The 23,430-nt window shown below is 41.4% G+C and overlaps 1 protein-coding gene across 1 annotated transcript in view; it reads right to left on the bottom strand.

Moving 5' to 3' along the window:
- The window catches only part of RNF145 (ring finger protein 145), a 46,214-nt gene extending 26,650 nt beyond the window's left edge, over positions 1-19,564 (bottom strand). The window contains exons 1-2 of the mRNA XM_074838232.1: positions 19,333-19,564; positions 10,211-10,424 (exon numbers count right to left, since the gene is read on the bottom strand). Of these exons, the coding sequence (XP_074694333.1) occupies positions 10,211-10,394 (184 nt within the window). The 5' untranslated portion in view covers positions 10,395-10,424; positions 19,333-19,564. The remainder of the gene's footprint in view (positions 1-10,210; positions 10,425-19,332) is intronic.
- Between the last annotated feature and the right edge of the window lie 3,866 nt (positions 19,565-23,430).

Here is a 23,430-nt window from a genome sequence, read left to right on the forward strand (position 1 = left end):
GACTGTGGAAAAAGACCCAATGCAGATACAGCTTTACTCTCAAGACCACAGCCTGGCTGCTCAGCAGCCTCTCCAACAAGCAGAACACTGATCCTTTTTTTCATACCTGCTCTCATTAGGATACTTAAATAAAGTAGTACTTTGAAGTCCATTTCACAACTGGGTGGCACATGCCCATCCTCTTCTCCTTCCACAACACGCTCCGCAGGTCAAAAACCCAGCACATGGTGCCCTTACTAATCTTTATTTCCAAGCTCTCCATCACAATGCAGTGCACTCATGGTCTTTCTGAAGGTCAACTTAAGTGCCTGGCACTGAAATCCATTTAGGAAAAAAACCCAACAACTTCCCTGCAGCTAAGAACAAAACACTATAGAAGAATTTATCCTGACACTTACAGCTATACCAGTCACATTACATTTAAAGTTTCATCCATCTATTCAGCAACACTGGGCACGCCTTTTTAACCGAGTTAATTTATACTGCGAGTTTTTTAAAAATACTTAAGAAAATAATGTAACTCTAAATTAAGCACTCATAAGCAGCGAGACAAACGGCTACTATAAAACAGCTTGGGAACACAATATGTTCCAATATTTGAAAAAGATACAATTTCAGAGTCAGTCAGTATTTATGTAGAAGTACTTCACAACTACTTAATATCTGCCACCTTCAATAAGCCATCTCTAAAATTCTACCAATAGTTATGTCTTCAGGAAGTTAACTTGCAACATGCTCCTAGAAAAGGTGCACAGTACGCCAAGCAAAGATCAATTCAGATACGAGAGAGAACAGGAGTGATGATAGATAGACAAAGCCTATTTACTCACCCTTTTTTTAAAAATACAAATATACAATGTATGTATTTAACATTAAAGATAATTTTTACTTTCATAAAGTAGTTGTGACAAGTTGCACATGAGGATGTGCCTTTTCAAAAACTGAAATAATTGATAGTTACTTTGATTAAAATGAAGACACCATGACTAGTTTCTGTACAGCATCCATTTGATCATTTACAAAAATGATCAGGGGCTGGAGCACCTCCCCTGTGAGGACAGGCTGAGAGAGTTGGGGGTGTTCAACCTGGAGAAGAGAAGGATCTGGGAAGACCTTGCTGCCTTTTGGTACTTAAAGGGGGCTACAGGAAAGATAGGGACAGACTTTTTAATATGGCCAGTAGCAACAGGACAAGAGGTAATGGTTTTAAACTAAAAGAGGGTAGATTCAGACTAGATGTAAGGAAGAAATTTTTTATTATGAGGGTGGTGAAACACTGGAATATATTAACCAGAGAGGTGATAGATGCTGCATTCCTGGAAACATTCAAGGCCAGGTTGGATGGGGCTCTGAGCAACCTGATCTGGTTGAAGATGTCCCTGTTCATTGCAGGGGGGTTGGACTAGGTGATCTTTAAAGGTCCCTTCCAACCCAAAGCATTCTATGATTCTACAACTTTTATTTTTAAACTTTTTAAACAGGCCTGAAACTCAGAACTACAACAGTTTCGTTCTAGCAACTGTTAAATACAGAAGAACATGCTTCAAGTTAATACAACACAGCAGACGTTCTACATCAATTTCCTTAGCAAACACCTGTATTTATGGAATTCACCTTCTCTGTTCACCACCTTCCTTCTACCAAATACACAAAGGACAAGAGCAGGAACTCCTCAGCAGAATCTCCATGAAGACATTTAACTAGTTTGCACCATACCACAGCATCATGAGCCAGCTCCAGCAGCTCTCACACCATCTGCAGACATTCTTAGCACCTCATCTCTGCTGTATTCGCCACCTTCCCTTGATTGCTTAGTCAGGGACAATTCTCTCTGCCGAACAACCCACGTGGCACAGCCATGTATCATTCCTGCACTTGAGTCGAATCTCTCTAAACCCTTCCTTCTCACTGTAGCCTGTGACTCACCTTCAGGTGGAGAACTAAGTGGAGTTTATTATGCAGTCTTTTATTCCTCCATTACTCTATAAATAGTCTAAGAATACCTGTTTACTCTATCTGCATTTAAGCTCTGCCATCTCCTTTACCTTATTCTACCACATGAAAGTCTGCTCCTTGGCCACGTGACGATGTACTGGAGTGGTGCTAGGATAATTTCTGTAAAAGGAAGACATTTTAGAGTGCAGTAACTGCACTCCGACACAGCCATGTTACATAGGAGTATTTTAGAAGTGACTGAAGTTCATTCTTCCCTACATGATCACAACCTTAACTAAAATATAGCAGGACACATTGAACGAGTGAAAAAAATGTCCAAATACAAATCAAAACGTGAGAAGATTACTATCACATTTGTGCCTTTTCAACAGAGGGCTTCCAAACAGCACAGATGCTTACAACACTGCACAGGGAAGCAGCACGAGACAGTCAAGGTTACTGCAGAAGCCTGAGAAATGAACTCCACTGCTCATGAGTTTGGGGTGGAATTTAAATGTTCACTTTGAAGCAGCCGTTTGCTCTAATTGTTAAATTTTGAAGAGGGGGAGAGCAAGAGAAGTTTAAAGTAGTTCCCTTTCACTCTTATTTACAATTCCCGCTTGTGACTTGATAAGAGAGAGATTTCAACACACTTCATACTGCAATATTTGCATTTTTGCTGCAGAGGCCCTATTCCCAAAGTGGTACCAACCACATTTTTATTGACAATGCCTCAGCCAAAAAAAAAAAACCAAAAGGCAAATAATTCATTACCAAACTGTCTCATTGCAGAAGAAAAGGAAGACAAGCTCAAATTCAGACACTAGTAGCAATATTCTATTCCCTTTGTTCATGTCTGGCCAAATGATGTAATTAACGTAGGGCATAAACGAGATTCTACTTCAGAAAAAAGGACCAGGAAATTAAATTTCTCACAGCAGCTTTCTCATCTAAATCATTATATTCCGTTTTCATTTGCACCTCCTCTGTCAGAAGAAAACATGATGTTGAGAACATATACCCCTTTGGAAAGATTCTCCACACATGGGATTTACAGTTTGAGAAACATTCATTTTACTGGGTAACCTTTAGACAGTTATAGTAGGGTTAACGGTAACTAACACCAACTTTCATCCAAAGCTTTCTGAGCTCTACATCTGCAATGAGCACTCCCCTCCCTTGATCTAGGCCCTGCACGCTATTTTCACCCTTGGGACTTGATGCATTGTCCTTTCTAACTCACCAAGTACATTTCTGTTTAAGTGTAAGCAGCAGGGTCAGTGAAGCCCAATTCCTGCTCTGGTAAAGAAACCATTCTAAGACATGTTAAAAAAAAAGATAATGACAAAAGAGAATAAACTGAATAAACTTTCCTGAACACAGTAGTACTGCCCTAGTGCTAGGCCACCGAGAAACAGAATTGCACCTTCAGGCTTCCAGCTTTAAGGAGCACTATAGAATACCCATTTCACCAACCTTACAAATACACAGACCCACCACTCGGTACCTATTCAGGAGCCCAAGGAAGCAGAGCACTTCTACTGCCTCTGTTGCAAGACAGTACAGATTTAGGCCCCACTGGAGAAAATAAACTGTGAAAACAATAATAAGCAGAAAAGCTAAGTTAAACATTGCTAGACAAGAACACATGTATTCACTAGCTCATGACCTCATGTACAACTCGTTGATTCAGCTAGATGAAAACCTCTCACTGTGCAATGCTCATTGTTACAGTAAGCAGCAGCTCACTGATTGCCTTTCAGCAATCTCTATCTGTGTACCACCAAGGTGTTTCCCAGCTTCTCTCACCGGATATTACCTCTTTGCCGACTCAGGTGTCTAAGTTTTACTGACATGCTGCATACAATGGAGGCTTCTGGAGTACTATCAAAGTTGCAAGCCATCCTCTTTATGAAACATTTTAGTGCTCATTTGCATGATTACAGATCCCTTGTGTCCACTTCACATTATTACTCAAAGTTTCCTGCAGGTTTAGTCTAAAAATGACAACTTTGCACATGAAAGAGTTTGTAACATTTCTTAATAAAACCACACCATCTCTTGGAATGCCAGAAAGTAACAGCACAATTGCTTGGATTCTACCAGGAAATTAATTGGGGGGACCCTAACTTCCCACTCACCCATATCCTATGAGGGTAAAAGCTGTGAAGCAACAAGTCGTAAGCCACACAATATCAAAACTCCTGTCTGTCACAACTCAATGCAGGATCACTGCAGTACTGAGTTAGTGATTTCATTTCAGCCTAACCCTTGACTGTCCTCATTTCATTTTTTTCAGACAACTATCTGGCCACAACATGAAAGTGCCAATACCACAGGACAGACTTCTGAAACACTTTATTTGATATGGCAGAAGCATTATAATGACAATTGGCACCTTTATTTTCAGTGTGTCTAATTCTCAGGATAACAAGTCACCAGACTGGTTACACAACAGTTTACACTAACAAACTGTCTATGCCTAAATCATCTCAAGCGGATGATTTTTCAAAGATATATTTTAAAGCTCACTGCAGTTAAAGACATGATGCCAAAGTTACCAGGAAGATTCTGTGGGCTCTTCACTGGAGGCTAGCTCAAGCCCAGAAGGAACCCTAACAGCCACTTATTTTTAAGTCAGATAAAAGGAGAGACAAAAAGCCCTTGTACATCCTTAATTCTTATTAAGCATCCTTTGAAAGATAACTCAGCCAAATGGGGTCTTCTGAATTGACTGGGACAGCTATGCTGTCCTGAGGGTGAGACTAGTTCTTCATCTGCTCTGTTACAAAAGGCAAAGACATAGAGAACCTCTGCCACCACACAGAATGACCCCTCCTGCATCAGAGGCGGCTCCAACACATGGCTCATGCAAAATTCACTCCACTGAAATCAAACCAGAAGCCAAGCCATTCAGAGAGCACTTAATGCCAAAATCCCTGTCAGTCTCAAGCAGCCACTGAGGCACCAGTACTACCACCACAAAGGGTAGCTGTCATCTAGCCTGTCTCACCACCACATTGTAAGTGCAGGGGGCTTTAAGGTGTACTGCATTTTTGGGGAGTGATGTTTTTGCATGGCAATGCCAAGGCATGCCTCTTCCTCACCCTCCCACTCAGCCAGATCTGCCCAAACAAATGTTATTCACTCCATGAAGTACTGTACTTTCAACTAATGTGGCAAATATTTTGCCCTTCAGAAAATGTTGAAAAATTAGTTCTAAACTGAGAAAACACACATCTAAACATACTTGCACACAAGAAAATTAGTATTTACCCAGTCACGGCACAGTGCAACTATAAACAGAGATCAGAAATCCTGTTATCAACATCTGCACATCTCAGTGAAAATAATGCCAACAAAACAATTTACTCATTACTGGGGCACTGCCATCAGTTTCAACAGCTGTTTCTTGAATTTCAAATGCCTAACAGATTGGGCACTCTAAGTATAAATAACCCAAGAACTGAGTTCCTTACAGAGATTTGCAGTATTGTCTGAACAAATAAAACGGACTTCTGACTCTAGTTCTGCCATATGATTCAGAGGCTGTTTCTGTAATACATCATACCTAATAATCAGAATTCTGGGACTAATTATAACCACAGAGAACCTGAAGAGTACTGGAAAAGAACGCAGACGTGGAACTGTAAAAATAAACAGTCACAATGTATTCTAAATTATGAACACGAATTGCCATGTTGTCATAAGAATGGTACTCAGATTGAACCTCAAAATTGTAAGTGTCTCCTTTCAAGCAAGCTGCTATTGGTTTTTTGGTTGTTGGGTTTGGGGTTTTTTTTGGGGAGGTGTTTGAGGGGTTTTTTTAACAAAGAGTGATGTAGGTTGCTAAAGAGATACCAGCTTTATACAGAAAAGTTACCTGAAAGTATCCATGTGCTGAGAAAGCTGCTTAGTAAAAGCCTACGACACTAAGGAAGCAGTATAGGAACGAGCAGTCTCTAGAGCTGGAAGGAGAAAAAAGGATATGCTATATTTTGAGCGCAGCACACTCTCTACCCTCTTCTGTGTCTACCAACTGCAGCATAGACTTCATTTTATCCAAGAGTCTATGAAGACATAGCAAGTTGTTTTTTTAAGAAATAAAGACCAAGTCCATGTCATAAAACTGCATTTGGTTAAAAATAGCTACATTTTAAAATAGTAACACTCAGAAAATAGTCCTACTACCCATTTATCTAAATGCTGCTGGCAGGAGGGAGACAGAAGGCACAGGACAGCAAACCCAGAGATGCTGAATCTGAGCAGCACCTCATCTTTGTATGCATTAACTGCCACATTTAGACATGCATCCTCTTCTCACAATTTTGGAAAATTTGTTCCTGGAATGAGCCAACTGCTTCCTTCTTCTCACACTGAAGCTTCACATGACACTTCTTACTGTGTTTGTATCACAGTACTGTATCCTTCCTCTTAAGAGAAAAGGCACCACAAAAAAGCAATCCAAATAAAAGATTTTCTAATAAATGCACAATACGTTAAAGAAAAGTGGGCAGACCAAAGTAGAGAGGAATCAGCGAATACACCACAGCAGTAAGTTCATAAGGTTTCTCCTCAATCAAACCCTGTTTAAAAGCAGCATTCATATCAAGTAGTTCACACATACCAGGTGAGGTGACGGAGCGATTTAAGGTATAAACCACATTGTTTAAGAAACTGTGATTACAAACAGGGTTGTGAAAGATGACACACCTTCCACCTATTCCAAGCATTTAAATAGTTTCCTTACTGTTTTCCCCGAGAATTTATTTTTTTTTATAATGACAAAGAATATAGTTTAAGATAGAAGACGGCTCTTATTTTTATTCTTAGGTAAGAAAACACTATGTATTTAGTGCTATTCTGTGACTCTAGCATGACAATGACTTGAATGCCAAGTTTGACTATGATTACAGGTTAAGTTCATGACTTTCCTCTTCCCATCTAGCTCAAGAGTATTTACCAGTTAGCACAAATAGCATTGCTTTGTCCTTCACAGGAGAAAAATTATGTGGTTTCAACTGTTTCCACCTCATCAAAAGAGAAGTGACTGCCTTCTCGGAGCTACTCTACAATGCAGAAGAAAACACTGAGTCTGGCAGTAGCAGAGGTTAGTCTACCCTACACAGAAGTTTGACATAAAAGCCATTGTAGCTAGTACAGACCTTTCCTGAAGGAGAGGCTACTTTTAATTTATACAAAATTATTTTAATGAAATCTTAATGAAACCACATTATACCTATAGCAGTTGTGGGCAAAAAAGTTGGTTTGCTTTCTAAGCTTCTTTCCCTCCAGATCCTTCCACCTGGCAACGGACACCACACCAACTGACAGAATTGTATCTGGTAAACACTGCACACAAATTTATCACATGCTAATCTTCAGCCAGACTATCTCAATGGGTTACCAAAAAAATTAAACAGGATGACTTGGAGCATTTGGGTGAGTCCTGGGACAGTAGTGCTTATTGACAAGATACTCCTACACGCTTCAGGAAGACCTACAGAATGCACTTTCATTCACAGGCCACATTTGCAAGTAAGGCTTATAATTCAGGATTTTTCAACACTCTTAAAACAGGCCTTTTACACCTGCCGAAACAGTAACCACAGTGCCATCTCACAGATAAAAGTTCATAAACAAAATTACTTTGCAATTTTTCCTGTATGAAATTAATCTGTTTACATTCAGCAATTCTAACCAGAAATTTATCTCTGCTGTTTGCATTGCTTTATGTATATTTAGCTAAATTTCATGCAGTTGAACTTGCGGTTGACTGGTTATCAGAACTATTTTCCTTCACTAAAGCAGATAAGGGCTGTTTCATGAAAAGATATGAAAGGGAAAAATCAAAGGACAAATTGCATCCAAGAGTCTTTTATTACATTCCCAGTACTGATAACTGGAACGTGAATCCCACTGTAACATGTATCACTTGATCAAAAACAACTGGCATTTCACACTTTAATTCAAACACATGGAAGAAAATAAGTGCATTTAAGCAGAAAAGATATTCCTGGTAACCCCAGTTCTGAGCAAATTTCAAACTTCAAATCCTTATTTCCAGGAAAAGGTTCACAATATCTAGATTGGTAGAGTTTATTGATTTTGATGGGTCTCTAACCATATCATTCCTTGAGCATCTGTCCAAGATAGATGCACCCAATTTCCTAAGCTGCTAGAAGCGCTTCTATGATACGGTATCTCACACTGCCTATATAAGAAATTCAGCGATTGTTTAATGTTGCAAAGCAGCCACAGCATTTGTTGATACTGTGTCTCCTAACTGCAAATGCGAACAGAGGATTTTTTCCTAAATAAAACAGATTAGCATGTTGAAACATATCCACAGTACATTGTTATTTAAATTACACGCTGGCAGTTAATTTCCTCCAACATATCTTCAAAGACGCTTAATTTCCCAAACTGGTGGAAAGGTGCTTTGTTTTCCTTACAAATCCAATTTATATATTTTGATACATCATTTTAATTAAGGTTATATTGTAAAGTGATGCAATTAAATCTATATAAAATCTTGTGTAGGCACGCAAATTGATTTAGCCCAGCCTCACACTGACACAGCTTAAAAAAAAAACAACCAAGGAATTGAAACAAATCAACATTATTTGAAAAGTACTAGCAAAGTTTTGCCACTAAAAACCATCTGAAAATCTTATAAAGCAAGCAACTTGTTTGATGATCTAGAAGCTGCTCTTGATCACCAACTACCAGTTGGAGCAGTAAAAGTACACTCAATATTGTAAAAGCCCTCCTGAGTGATTGTGCTCCAACACAAAAGCACCACTTGTATGAGGAGCATAAAGTCAGAATCCACTGGTTTAGTACTAAAATAGCATCCAGGTGAGAAATACTTTGGTGACAATACCTACTCTCTGTAGCACTTCTTATTGGTTTATCTCAACATACTTAAGCAAGAACAAGGTTATCAAATGACTATAAAGAGGGGCTATGTCACAGCTGGAAATTACCCACTGACATCTTGATAGCCTACTGCACAACTGTTAGTCATGCATTAGAAACTGATCTGATAAACTAATTCCTAAAAGGTACTTGTGTGCATACATGTGCATGAAAAAGCCAGCTGTAGTTATGTGCCACCGTGGTCCTGTGTCACATTCACCAGCAACAAACAAGTACTCTCTCCCACAAATGTACGAAAAAGGCATAGAATTGTAACACCAGCTTTTTGCACTACAAGTACATTGTCATCCCAGCATGAGCATAGTGGAGCCATAAGAAAGCAAGCCACATGTGTTTTTAATGGCAGTAAATAATTTCCAGACAACAGACATTTAATAGATTAAAAAAAGAAAAGTCACATGCCCACACTTACAGAGTCAGAATTAAAACCTGGACAAGCTACTTCAAAAAACCCCCGTGCTATAACTACTTAACTAAAGGGTGTTTCCTTTAGCCAACCGCAACACACCTTTATCCTCCAAAGTCATCTATAAGGAAGAAACATCGCAGAGTAGGAGAATTATATGCTAGCCATTCCTCTCCAAGCTAGGCAGTACTCAGGTAGATCAACCTCAACAGCCTGGATCCAGTCCCTCATTAACTCCATGTGCAGTCACTAGATGAATCACATACCCACCTGAAGAGCAGGTCCCAGAACATCAATCCTTTCATCTCCTAAAAACAGATGTCTGGCATTTCAGAGCTAGACTTGCAGGCCAAGATTCAAACCTCAGCTCCCTGAGCTGTGTTAGTAATTTTGTCCATTTATCTGCAACACAAGGACTTTTTACCTAATCTAATCCACTCACAGCATATATACGGTTCATAAGGTTATAAACCAAAGAGCCATGTCCATGCAGCAGTGAGAGGTAACCTTCTGGTGCTGTGGTCACAGTCCAGACTAGGAAACCTTTTCCCTAGTCTCTTGTTTAATGCCAATGATGTGCTACAGTACTTCTCGTCTGCACAGCATTTCACAGCAGCTTTCTCATCAATCAGACACAGGCCAAAGTCACTGTGCTATTCTTTCAGGGTATCAACTGTGTTTTCAGACACCAGGTTTACTCTATTTACATATCAAGACTAAATAACAAAGTTCAGTAGAAGACCCTAGACAGGATCTGTTTACTGCTAACACAACCAGTCCCTTAAGCAGAAGCGTAATAAATATATTATTGCACTATTTGTTGTAATCAATATATTATCATGCTATTACCAATTTCTTAGAATTCTTGTAGCAAGCAAAACGGTATTTATTACAGTAGTGTTTTCTCTTAAATACATGTACACTTACCCACATAATGCATATTAAGGGCCAAGTACTTGTACTGGAAGAGAGGGTTGTTGTGCAGGCTACTTCTTTGGATCTGCTGGAAGAATGAGCTGACATCCCATCTGTACAAGACATCCAACAGCATGATGCTTGGGACCCTTAGGGCCACATTTAATACTGCCTCCAACTTCTCCTTTGCGGCCATTCTCTTCCCTTTCTGTGAATTGGCAGCAGACTGTAAATAGCACAAGACAGAGAAAGGTAATCGGATCAATCTCACTGTACAAACAGCTATTACGCTTTGTGATCATATGAATGGGGCTTCTTGTGTGGCCACAAATGACTGAATCAATCAACTGAGTTAAATTCAAATCCAGACAGGACAGCTATTTTTGCTATATGAAGGTCAATTTGCTAGCAATTTTTCCATGGTGATACAGTAAAATGGGGAAAGGGCAGAGGGGGCAGGTTAACGACATAAAATTGGTCAAAAGGTGTGTGCCGAGTAAACCTTCATTCTTATTTGCATTAAGTTAGGATCCAAGATCCCAGCCAAATGACCCCAATGTACTAGGTACTACATAAACATTAACATGATAAGCTTTAGAAAGCAAACACCAACACAATTCAGATACTGTCTCCACTTAGCTTAACACTATTTCTATGCCTCTCAAACGAAATAGCCACCAACTAAAATAGTTCTTAAAACATTTTAGATTCACTTCCTCAATGAAAACTGAAATAATTTTCCAATATCTAAGATTTTAAAAAATCATTTATAGCATTCATTAACATCTACAAATCTATATATTTATGGAATGAGAGCTGTGCGTTTTGAAGATTAGAACCAATAAGCCAACTATTCTACTCATTTTAATGCCATTCACCGCAAGGAATCATACAAAAGACCATATCCTCGCTCCAGGGTACTAGAAGGTAATTTAATTTTGGAGCTTGTGATCAGAGAAGATGGATGATGTAAGACAATGAAGGGCACTTTTTTTTTTTTTTAAACAGGAAAAAAAAATGCTGGTCCACAACAGCATCTCAAAAGAGATTTTAAAGAGCAAAAGGATCAGGTTCCACAATGTGTCAGAGCACTGCCTTCAGCTGAGACTGACAGTTGCTCCTAAGTGAAATGTGCTGTTTTTACCACATGCCACCTGCCCACCCTAGGAACAGCATTCAGCCCAGGCTGTATTTGTGAGCCACCAATTATATATACTGTATTAGAAAACTGCAGTTGAAGTATTCAAGGACAAGGTAGGGACGATCCAGCAAGTTTTTAATCCACAAGCAGCCATTCAAACAAGTAAAACCAATCACCTGCAGCACAATCAGTCCCCAGATAAGGTCAGATTTAAGAAAAGGCTCCCAAACCCTATTACTAGGGCAACAATTGGAAAGAATTGCATTCTGACCACAGAAACAGGAAAATCTGCACTTGGAACTGCCCCTTTAAAGTAAAAGTTTTACAGGACTTCATTCATATTGTCCTTGTGTAAGTTTTAAAAGCTTTTGCAGTTGTGCAAGTTTTATACTATCAAGCCAACATGGAAGTACAGCATGAAATGAAACCATGTTCATATACAGACACCAAAAAAAAAAAAAATCTTCCTTCTTTTATAAGAACACACACACAATCCTCATGTGAGGTTTTATTTGTCTTGCCATGGTCAAGATGCTACCACAACCTGTTCACGTGCACACCTAAAGCTACACTAATACTTGTATGATGACAAAATTAATTCATCTTAAGCAGTCAGGACAGATCAAAACTGAGGTTTGGCTCAGTAAGCCACAGGGTACAGGGCTGCTGCTTGTCGTCATCTAGCCCACAGTTTTAACTGTTCGAGTTATGTAAATACAGGCACTTTTTACAGAGCTCTTACAACAGCTCTACAAACCCCAAAGACAGTATATCCTTCCCCTCGCACAGGAAGCGCCTCCCCGCTACATCGGGCATCCCACACAATACCAGCATTTCACAATGCTTCCCAGAATGAATTAAAAGGTCAGCCAGAAGACTACAAATATTTAGAATGAGCAGCCAAAACCATTGCCCAAGCAGCTACTACAGAATACTAGCGTTCAACATTTAGTGTGAATAAAAGATGGAGGTTAAACGTATATGGTATCATACAAACAAAAGTTGGAAGCTATACAGATTGCAGACAAAGAGTTTTGCCAGGCTGCATACTGAAATACAAGCCTATGCTTAGCACGCAGCTTAAATAATTCATATCAAAACATTTTAAATGTCCTGGAATTTAAAAAAAAAAATCTTTGGTTTTGCTAGATTCACAAACAAACTCTGAAAGTAAGCTGCCTCCTGGTTTTTTTGCTAGGTTACTTTTCCAAGCAGATCAGAGCTCAGGGGTGGGTGGGAACTGACTTACAGGTTTTCACTCGGTCATAAAAATAGCCATGTAAAGTGACAACAAGCACCTGATTTCAAATTACATTATCATAACTGTCAAACCTTTTCCAGTCATCAACAACCATCAAACATGTAGGACAAGAAGGAAATTTTCACTTGAACTTTCACTTTGTTTACTGGAAATGCAGAAGTCCATGGACTTCTAATACTGAAAGTTAACTGAGGTTCAGAATATCCAAATTAAGCTGAAAAATTTTGCCTCCCAAATTCGCACACGCATATCTGAGAACATAGAAGAACTGAAAAGTGCAGCATTTCTATTTCTAGGAAAACAATCCTCATTTCAAACCCTGTTAAAACAGAAGCAAAACAAACTTTGAAAACCACATTATGTTGTAATGGATAGGCTATGAGAAGCAACCACTGCAACTCTGCAGCATATTCTGCCACTGACTGACAAAGCATCCAATACTAATAAGAAACCCTCTAAAATTAACTCCGCTAGAAATGCGGATGTGTTAAATAAAGCCTCAGTTGTAATTGCTGCCAAGTTCTAACAGAACGTAATACAGGCAAGCAACAAAGTCCATTGCTCTAAGCTCGTTATATTGTAGAGAGCTCTCACAATACATTATTTTGATTGGTGTAAAAACAAACAAAAAGCAGAAAAGCACCACAACATTAAACCTCTAAAACCTTTAGATAAATGATGATGACAAGAGTTGCTGGATGCTCAGATGTTAGGAAAAAATAGGTCACTGTTGTACATAGCCAAAAAACGGACTTAAGAACAGGACTGGGAAGCCACTAGTTTGTGTATCAACACTTTTTTCCCATGATTTCAAATATCTCCCTGTTCCAAATCAGAAGGAAAAGAACAGTCTTACGAAGAACTTCAGACTTCACATCCTAAGTGAGCGCAAGCAGTTGTGCTATTTGACTAAAATCACCTTTAAAAAATTTCCCATCGTAACTGATTGAGGTTCATGGAAACACCTTTGTTTTCTAACAACACAGTACTTTTCAAAAATTCCTCCCTTGCCTGACATAGTCATTTTATCAAAAGCATATTCCTGGTTAGTTTTAAAGAAAACATTAGAATTAGCAAAACACAAGTAAAAAAACCTAAAAAAACCCCCACTCTATCTCAAGTCTGTCCCAGCTCATTCCATTAGCACAACAGATCAGCAGTGAACTCAGAAAAAACCCTCAAAGATAACACACATTTTCCCTTTAATAGAATCTTCTTTCTGAGGTTTTGTCATCACATAAAATTTTACCATTTAAGTTGAAGCTGTGAATTATGCCACTTAAACCAGTGTAACTGTTGTTTATGCACTAACATAAATATAAATCTATCACATCACAGGCAGAAAATACTCACTGGTAAAGCAGTACAAGAGGCCGCACAAAATCTGCATCCATTTATTCAAGCAGGTGCAAAATTACATTAACAGTAGAGTTTCTACATTTAGAAAAGCATTAATTGCATAGTTACTTAATAGTTACAGAAATACACTGGAATATCTGCAAATTTAAGAGTTATTCCAATACTACTGCCACCAAAAATCACCACAGAAAGTTACAGTGGTTCCAGTCAGGACGAGAACTTCAAAACCACACTTGATCCTGCAACATTCAGCCCAACGTGTGAACAAGATGCTCATTCTCCTACAGGATTACAACCTAAAATAAAGTACGTGGTAGAACTGACTAGAAACTAAGAGACAGTTTTAACTTCTGTTCCTCACATTTATGAAATTCTAGTTACTTTGGATACGTCCATTAACAAGTAGACTCTGACCTGTAGTCTAGTTTCCACTGCAAATTATTTTTCAGTGATACATTCTGAAACTAAAAACATCACCAGGAAAAGCTTTTATTTTCCTATAGGGTAAACTTTGCTAGATAGATCTTGAAGAGGGGAAAAAGAAAAAAAATAAACCCAAAACAAAATATACAACTCCTATCTGTAACTATAAAAAAGCCGAGTGTCACAGTCCAAATACTAAGATCAGACCCATCAGCTGGGTTGTATTCACACACTCCCCAGAACCCCTGCTTCTATGTGCCTGTCTTGTTCTTGGGAGCAGAAAGAAAGGAATTTGAAGTACAGAGGAATCCCATTCTTCAGAGACTGAGATCTTATATCATCAGTTTAGGAGGGAGAAAACAGAAGAAAAGGGAAGGAACAGGACAAAAAGGTTTAACAGATACGCACTTAAGAAAAGAATTTCCCTGTATGAGTCTGTAGGAAAAAAACCCCCTACAACTCCAGAGAGTATGTGAGTCACCGATCCATCAAAACAGCTCTTTCCCATGCAGTCAGCAGCAAGGAAAGCAAAAGATGTCTTGCTCCCATACAATTTAAATTGGCTAACAAGGACAGCACTCAAAAATTTCTGCTGAGAAGGGCAGATACAGTGAGTGTACCAAGTGTACTAATGAAGCAGTGAAACACTGCGGACATGTACAGTAACACTGTCATTAGGATCCAGTCAGCATTTCCAATAATACTCAGTTTTTGTAGTTCACTAGAGCAGTTCAGTAATTTCAAGTAATAAACAGAGTATTTAGCCTTCAATTTAAAAGTTTGGAGAGAATCGGTCGGCAAACAGACTACTCGATCTTGCTATGTGTAAGTTAACAAGAATAAACAAATTTTTTTCTCCTTTTTTTCCCCATCTGGTCTAACAATATGGATTGCTGTAGAGCTGCTGAGGTAGCGTGACTGGAGAACTGTTACTTCTATCTAGAAAACAAATTAATTCCTAAATTCCTACTCACCCAAGACTCATTCAGTTGTGAACTGAGGTTAATCATTCCAAACAAACATAACATACTTCGCAAAAAACAACTTTTACTGCAAAACAAATCAGGTCAACCTCTTATCTGTTCACAGGGACTTAAGTCAACATGCATTTGCATTAAAGGCATATTAAAAATGGAGAAAACCAACTAGAGACAGTTAACTGTATGGAAGAAAAAAAAATTACATTTCCAACTTTCATTAATTCTAGCAAATTCTATATGAGGGAGAAGAAAACCAATTCAGGAAACGAGGATACATATCACAGAGCTGTGAAGTTAAAAGTTTTCTTTAAAGATTTATTTCTGGCGTACATTGATAGCCTATGAGCAGTTCCAGTGCCCTGTCAATTATATAGCAAGTGTATTATTTATAGGCACCCTGTAAAACATCTTGTGTCTTTTATTTTTCATAATGAGCAGGTAAGACCATGGAACTGAACTGAGGGACTAATGTACGTTAACAAAGGTTAACAAATCCACCAGGTATGCAGCAAAATCTTTCTGTGGATTCTACAGGATCGGCACTCTGCCTGCATATGATCAGTTCAAATCCAGTCACATTTAGAGGGGCTGCTTGTTTTTTAGATCACAGATTTGCTGAGTTCAGTTAGGCACTTGAACAACAGGAATCTAGTTCATTAAAATAAAAATGTAACTATTAATATCTTTAAGTAAAACCTTCAGAAAAAAAAAAAGTCTAGATTGAATCAACAAACTGAACTGCTCTGAGGTCCTTTTTGACTCTACAGTTTCTTGCCAGTCCAAGGTTTGGTTTATTAACTAGTTATTCAGCATTTTTTTTTGCCATCACAGCCACGTTTGCAAGCCTACACCTACAAGCCTGCCTAACCACATTTGTATCAGCACATTCTGAGAAAATCTGGGCAGCAATCCCAAAGCGCCTCTGCAGAGGATAGAATACCCAGAGGACCTGCACACAGAGCATTAATGACAGCCCAAGATGATCCAGTCTGTGACAACCCACCTCAGAGAGCTGGATCACAGGAAGACCAGTCACACAAGTAAAGCTGGCATACCCCATCAACCTCACAAAAAACCTGCAACCCAAATGTGTTACCAGGATGAAGTTACATGACAGGATGAAATATATTTCATCCTCCATAGCTGCTCATTTAGTTTTTAGCCATTTCAGATACAGAGGCAGCCTACGTTTAGAACCTGCAATGCCAATAACTAGTTACCTGACTGGCAAGAAGTTAAAATATAAAATAAGACTTTCAAGATTTGTCTAGGTCAATACTGATATACTTTCCATGGCTGCTGCTGCCTTAGCTATTTGAGTCATGTAAATGAAGAGCATCAGCTTCCAGGCCTGTGACATAGGCAGCTTAGCTTCCTGCAGTACCAGACTCACGCAACAGAAAGATCCAACAAATGGTGAAAATACTTAGAAAAGTCCCTTTTAAAACATGTTCAAACTCAAGACATGCAACCAAAAAATCTTTCCAGAAAAACTCCACGAGGTGAAGTATCCACTTCTGCATATTCCTTTCAAGTACGCAACTAATTACAAAGCAGCAGGGCTTCTCTAAAATGAAAGGAAACGCTATAAAAGTAAAGGCAGGGAAACTGGCACAAAGGTCTGAATCGTACTGAAGGCACTAATCATGAACATGCACTTAAAAAGCAAAATGATGGCGAACTGTCCACTCTATAACCACATCAAACATTGCCAGGTGTATCTGGAGCTAAAAAAGGATTCAGAAAGAGTAAATCACCACACAAAGTGTACCAGAGGACTGAAAGAGAAGCTATTCGCATGTCTGTGAAGGGGAGGAAACCAACTTAAGTTTAGCAAACAGCTTAGAGAATGTTTTTGAGAGTGCAACATGAAACACTAAGCAGGCTTACACAGTTTTCCATGACACACCCATTCGTTCACATCTTATTGGCATGATGTGCCTTTCTGCATCTGCCCCATGGACTCCAGCTGCTGAACCCGAGATACTAATCTTTCCATCATCTCCAAAGGAAGAAATTCCCCAATATTCCTTCCAACGTGTGTTGCTCGGTTCCTATCTCCATCAGAACTTGGTTGCTCTAACATCAGTAGCTCCCCGTAAGACTGATAGAAACAAGGTGAATGAATCCTGTGTTTTGGACAAGCAGCAGCTTTATTTATGTCGCTCTGTAAGATTCCTGACAATTCTCCTACATAACCGTGGTCACAAAGACAACTATTTCCTAATGCTACTGAGTTTAGGAATTAATTAAATCCTTTCAGGACACTATGGCTCAGAAAAACAGCGGCTGATTACCACAGTTATTAAAACTAACTAGAAACAAAAAGATACAGTTTCTCATGCACAGGCAGCTCCTTATTTAAGATAACTGGCAAAAATAAACCAAGGTTACAGATAAACCAAAGCTACAGGATGCAATAGCTTAACAGTGCTCACCTTAAAAAAAATTTTTTTTTCAGTATTTAAATCTATCTTCATTAACCTACAAACAAAAATGATCAAAGATGGTAATTAAAAATTATTTCCTTCTTCCCCTCGCAAGTTTGATCTCTAGGGGTGCATTACACACCCAACAAACCCTAACACAAATACAACTAAAAGTAGCCAAGCCCCAAATCCACTAAGCAAGTTAACAGAAAACTCTTGTATTAAAAATTTCTGAAGAAACAAATACAGCAACACCTACAGACTTAAAAAGCAAGCATTTTCCAATGAGATCACAAATGGGTAATATTTGTGAGTCAAACATGTTACAGAAATCTTTTTCACTGGTAAACAAAAGGTATTTTTTGCCTATAACATCTACTATTCTCCCTTGTTTACTGATACTTACATGCATTAAACAAAAAACCCCACCCTTCTTTCACTTTTATTCTCCCAATCACTTTATTTATGCAGCAGGTCCCCTGCACACACCCCCAAAAAGGTAGCCCAGCCAAAAGATAAGAATCCCTCTAAGAGCGACCATCTGTCACAAGTGTACTTAGTACACAGAACTACTCTCGATGACAGAAAAAAATGGAAAATTCTCATCACAAACCTTATTTTAAAAGACTACAGAAGGTCTCCAAAAATCGACTAACATGACATAAGTAGGAAAGATAGAAAAAGCCCTGTTCTTCACGGAGAGACTGCTTCTTACATAAGCATTACCACATGCTTCAGGGCCCGTCTCCAGGGGGGGAACGGCCGGGCCTCCCCTCTTCCCACCTGAACCCAGGCACACGGCGCAGCTCCGTGTCACTCGTAAAGGCGTGCGGCGTCCGGCCACCGGAAAAAAGGGGGTTATTTACAGCCGGCTGCGGAAACCAGAAGGTAAAGCCAGACCCCACAGAGGGAGGGGAGCACCGTAAGCTCCACAGCGAAGCCAGCACCTCGGTCACGACCGCAGCACGGAGCAGCTCGTCCTCTGGGCCCGAGTCAAGCTCCACCGCCGGGCTGCGCACACGTACGCGTACATGCAGGCGTGCAAACTCTACGACCCCCCCTTCACGCAGACTCCCCGACCGGCGACTTATTTCCGTCCAGCCGCCCGCCAGGCGAAACTCTCGCGTTCATCCCCGGCGCTGCAGAAAGCCCCTCGCACCCTCCCCCGGGCCCCGCGCGGCTCCGCCGCTTCTGAACTCCAGTAACCCCCTGCAAAGCCCACGGCGAGCCAGCGCCGGCGGAGGGAGGGGGGAGAGGAGGGGGAGGAGGAGGGAGGGGAGGAGGGGGGCGCTGCGCACCGGGAAGGTCGGGGAAGCCCCGGCACACAAACGCGCACGCACGGCCCCGCACACGCGGGGAAGCAGCGGGGGGCGTGGGAGGGCGACCCCGGCCCGGGCGCGCGCAACCGGCGGGGGCGGCGCGCGCCCGCTGCACGCGCGCGGGTCGGGGTAGGCGGCGGGGGGAAGCGCCTCGGCCCCTGCGACGGCCTGAGGGGCGCGGGAGGGGCACGCGCGTGACTGAGGCGGCGGGTGGGAAATCACCTGGGCCGGCGGGGTCGCCGCCGCCGCCTCCTCCTCCTCCTCTTCCTCCTCTTGCTCCTGCTCCCCGGTGGCGCGGCGGGGCTCCGCGCCTCACAGCGACGGCGGCGGCTCCTCGGTGCCCGGCGGCGGCAGAGCGGCTCCTCGAGGCACCATGGCCGCGCCGCCCCGCCTCAGGGAGCCGACACCCCACGGCCCCACAGACGGGCGGCCATGGCCCCGCTGCCTGCGCGCGCGCGCCGCCCCGCTCGGCGCATGCGCCCGCCCCGCCCGCAGCACCGCCCCGCGCGCCGAGCCTGGGGACCGCTACCGCCACCCGCGCGCGGGGCAGCGCGCGCGCGGGAAGTCGCACGCCCGCGGGGCGGCTCCCCCCTCCTCACCCCCGCGCGCTGCTCTCGGCTGCAAGCGCGCGCGGGGGCGGGCGAGCAGAACGCGCTTTTTGGGTGGCAAAGCGCGGTTTTGGGCGTTGGAATTTGTCTGGGGAGGCTGCGCGCCGCGGAGAGGGCTCCCTGCCTGCCCGCCGGGGCTCCAGCCTTAACGCCGGGGGAGCGCGGCGTCGGCCGCCCTCTCGCCACGCTGCTCCCCTTCCCCGTCCCGGAAAAGGCGGAGGTTTGGATTCCGATGGGAGACCAGGGTTTTCGTTTTGGTTTGGTTTTGGGTCCTCCCGGGACGTGAAGGACTCGTCAGGGCAGCTGCGAGTCTGAAAGATGAGTCACAAGAGCCGCTCAGCAAAATGTGAGGTAGTGTCTGGGCAGATGTTTAAAAGGCAGCTCAGCTCTCTTAATAATACTGGTGGAACACAAAACGCTGTATTAATTTCAGATACTAAAGTTGACTCTTTTTTCCAGTGAGGTACTGCAAAATCCATAGTCACCTTTGTTGTGAGATCAAACAGAAAAATAGCAGACTTTTTGTTCTTCTGCATTGTCATTTTTAAGCTTTTTCAGTTCCCTCACAGCCCTTGCATGAAAAGGCTCACTAGTATTTACTCGTTCTGTAAAGGTTGCGTGGCCCGGGCCTAGCATGCACTCTTAAGTGCTAAGGAAAAAATGTGATCTAAGAGGAGTAATGGTTTTTGCCATAACGTTTGAAAAATTAGCAAAGCCACGTTGTCTGGGACATGAAAAAACGTTGCTGCAGCAAGGAATGAGGGAATACACTGAACTGGAAAATCCTGTAGTTCACAAGGGTTGGGCTAGCCAACTTAATAATTGCTTTTTTCCTTCCATCTCTAATGGACTGGAGCATTCACAAATGTAGGTATTAACAATGCGTAGTCGCAACACAGTGTCTTTAACTCGAAGTAGAGAGATTAAAATAAGGGGTTTGAGTGTCTGTCCACATTCTGCTTTGCAAAATTACCCTGTCTGAGCACGCAAAGGTTTTCAAAACACCTGAAGCAAAAGGCTGTCTGAACGTTGTGTTAACTTTTATCAAAGCTGTGTAGGGCTCTGCCCTGCTGCACACTCAGGTGTTAACAGTGGACCTGTCCTCTCCCAAACGCGCCCCGCACACAGCAGGAGACCAAACAGCACAACTGACGGGGCTCTCCCAGACGGAAGCCTTTGTTCAGGCACCACAGAGGAGCTCAGCTTAAGGTACAATTTTTCACAATCTTCAGATTTTAATGCTATTTAAAAAATAACAGGCTTTTTTTATTGTAAAGCTTTTAGTTTAGAGCTATCAGTTTGTGCAAGGATTCCTAAAGTCAGTAATTCTCTTTAGAAAGAACAAATATGCACGTCCAGCCAAACTGAGGACATGCATATACATGTGGTTATTACTCAGAAGCACTTTGTGCTCTGGTCAGGCCTGCAAGGTTTATTCTGCACAGGGCTTCGCTGAGCCACTGAGTTTCTCTCCTGAGCAGTTAAGTTTCCTCCTTTATCACTTAACAGGCCCCTGCATGACAAGTTTTTGCAGCTCCTGTTTTATGCATCTTTTTATTAATCACACCACTATCACCTAATTCTTTTGTTGTAGCTGGGGTAAACACATTGCTCCAAACCATGGACTGCTGCAGAGAACATGGGAAAAAAATGGCTTCACCCGCCTCCAGCCACCCCTTTGTTCTGCCTGGCTCAGCCTGCTCCCTACTGCGTCATGGTTCACTAATACTTGCCGGTACCCCACTTCTTATCAGAAGTAGGAGCCCACTGTCATATAAGGCATAAGAATTTCAGCCTCATTTCTAGGGCCTGCTTGTCTTCTCATGCCGTACATGGAAAAAAAATCATGAATCACTTCTTTTCTGTTCATTGTGGGCTTGGTTCGATGCTGACTGAGGCCAGGGGTGATGGTGCAGGATCTGTAAGTCCTATCGCCTGTCTTCAGTGCTGCTTCAGAGAAAAAAGAGCAAGCTGCAGAGAGACATCTATATATTCACAACCGTAGACAGGTATTTATAGGAGATGGAGTGGAATTCTCTATTATTTTTTTAAAGTAATTATATCGAGAAAGTATTGTAGCAAATCACCAAAGTTCTCACTGCAGTTTGCAAGCAAACAATAGGAACTGAAACCCACCTTTATTTCATTCTATCATCTCTCAGCATTTAATTCTGAAAGTGTGCTACCTGACAAGAGGACAGGTTTTCTAATGGACAGATCAGGCATGTGGCATTACCACTGTCTTGTCAGGCATGTCTTTTTAAAAGCACCTGAACTTTCTGCTTCATTTCTCTGGAATTTTTAAAGCCTTTCCTCCATTTGACACTGGGTGGCTAAGAATTCTGAATCCAATGATTGTTTATCTCTCATTATTAACAGAGGCATTTGGATTCCAAACTTTCAGTGATCAGCAACTAAGGACTGAAGGGGGCCACTATGGTGACATCTCATTAAAACTTTCAAAAGACCTTCACAGAGTTCAGATAATGTGGAAGCTTGTTTTGTCCACGCGGATGGACAAATGCCAGCACCCCAAACTGCTTACAAAGAAAATCCCTTATAAGAATTCTCAAGAGCAGCAAAATATGCTGACATGGAAGGACATTGCATGCCTAAGGTGGACAATAACATGGGCAGTTTTATTTGAAGCTTTTTACAAGCCATTGTTTCAAAAAATATTCATATATCCATATGTAAAAGCAAAGGGATGTCTTAACAAGTAGGTTATATTGCATAAAGTCAGACAAAAGTTAAATAATTCAAAAATTAAGATTGCCTGTGAAGCCTAATTTAGTGCCTCACGTGTGTGCCTTATAATACTGATGGCAGCCAGCCCCCAAAGCATTTGTGTTCTCTTGCAATTTTATCCCATTCACTAAACGAAGGAACAAATAAACTTTAATTCCTGCAGAAACACATACCCAGACACAGGAGCTGGGAGCATTACGGGGTCCCACAATAGCAAGAGCCAGTGCATCTCTTTCTCTGATTTACCTACTCTCACTCATCTCAGGAATTCCCCTGTTCTTCCCTATCTGTGACCCTATTTTGTGAATTTCTCCCCATTACTTAGCTTCTCATCGACCCTCATTTTTCCTCTCATTCTGACTGCTTTTCAGAGCTCTTCCTAGCAATTTGGCTAGTTCCATTTTCTCACTTTCATATTTATTTTCACTCTCTGCAGGAAAACACTTCTGCAGTATGTCTGATAATTATGTATCTCAGATGACTACCTCTATTTTTACCACTTTCCTAACTCTGGAGAGCACTGACTCCAAACAGATAAACAGCTGCTGCAATTTACAACCTACCTAAAGGAAAGCCATACCAATGTCTGTGTTGAGAAGCTAGAGAGCTGGGTGGTGATGTAAGGAAAGTGATGAATCAGGTTTTGTTCAGCAAACAAAAGCATCACAGTTCCCTCCCAAGATCCCTTGCCAGTGGGGCATAATCTAGAATACAAAGAATCGAAGTAAATAAAATAAAAATAATTGGGCTGAATAGTGGCAGAAGAATAACAGTTGCATTCAGAAAGTGGAGAATCATATGGTATACTGGTACAAGCCTCTAGTATTTATAGCATTTCACAGTGCCAACATTAATTAGATAATCCTGAAAAAACTCCTGTAAGGGAACTATAGAAATATTATTCTAACCTCCATCCTACTGATAAGGAAGCTGAGACAGAGACTTACTGTATTAGCGATAACTT

Source organism: Strix aluco, chromosome 13 (assembly GCF_031877795.1).
Source record: "Strix aluco isolate bStrAlu1 chromosome 13, bStrAlu1.hap1, whole genome shotgun sequence".
Taxonomy (NCBI): domain Eukaryota; kingdom Metazoa; phylum Chordata; class Aves; order Strigiformes; family Strigidae; genus Strix; species Strix aluco.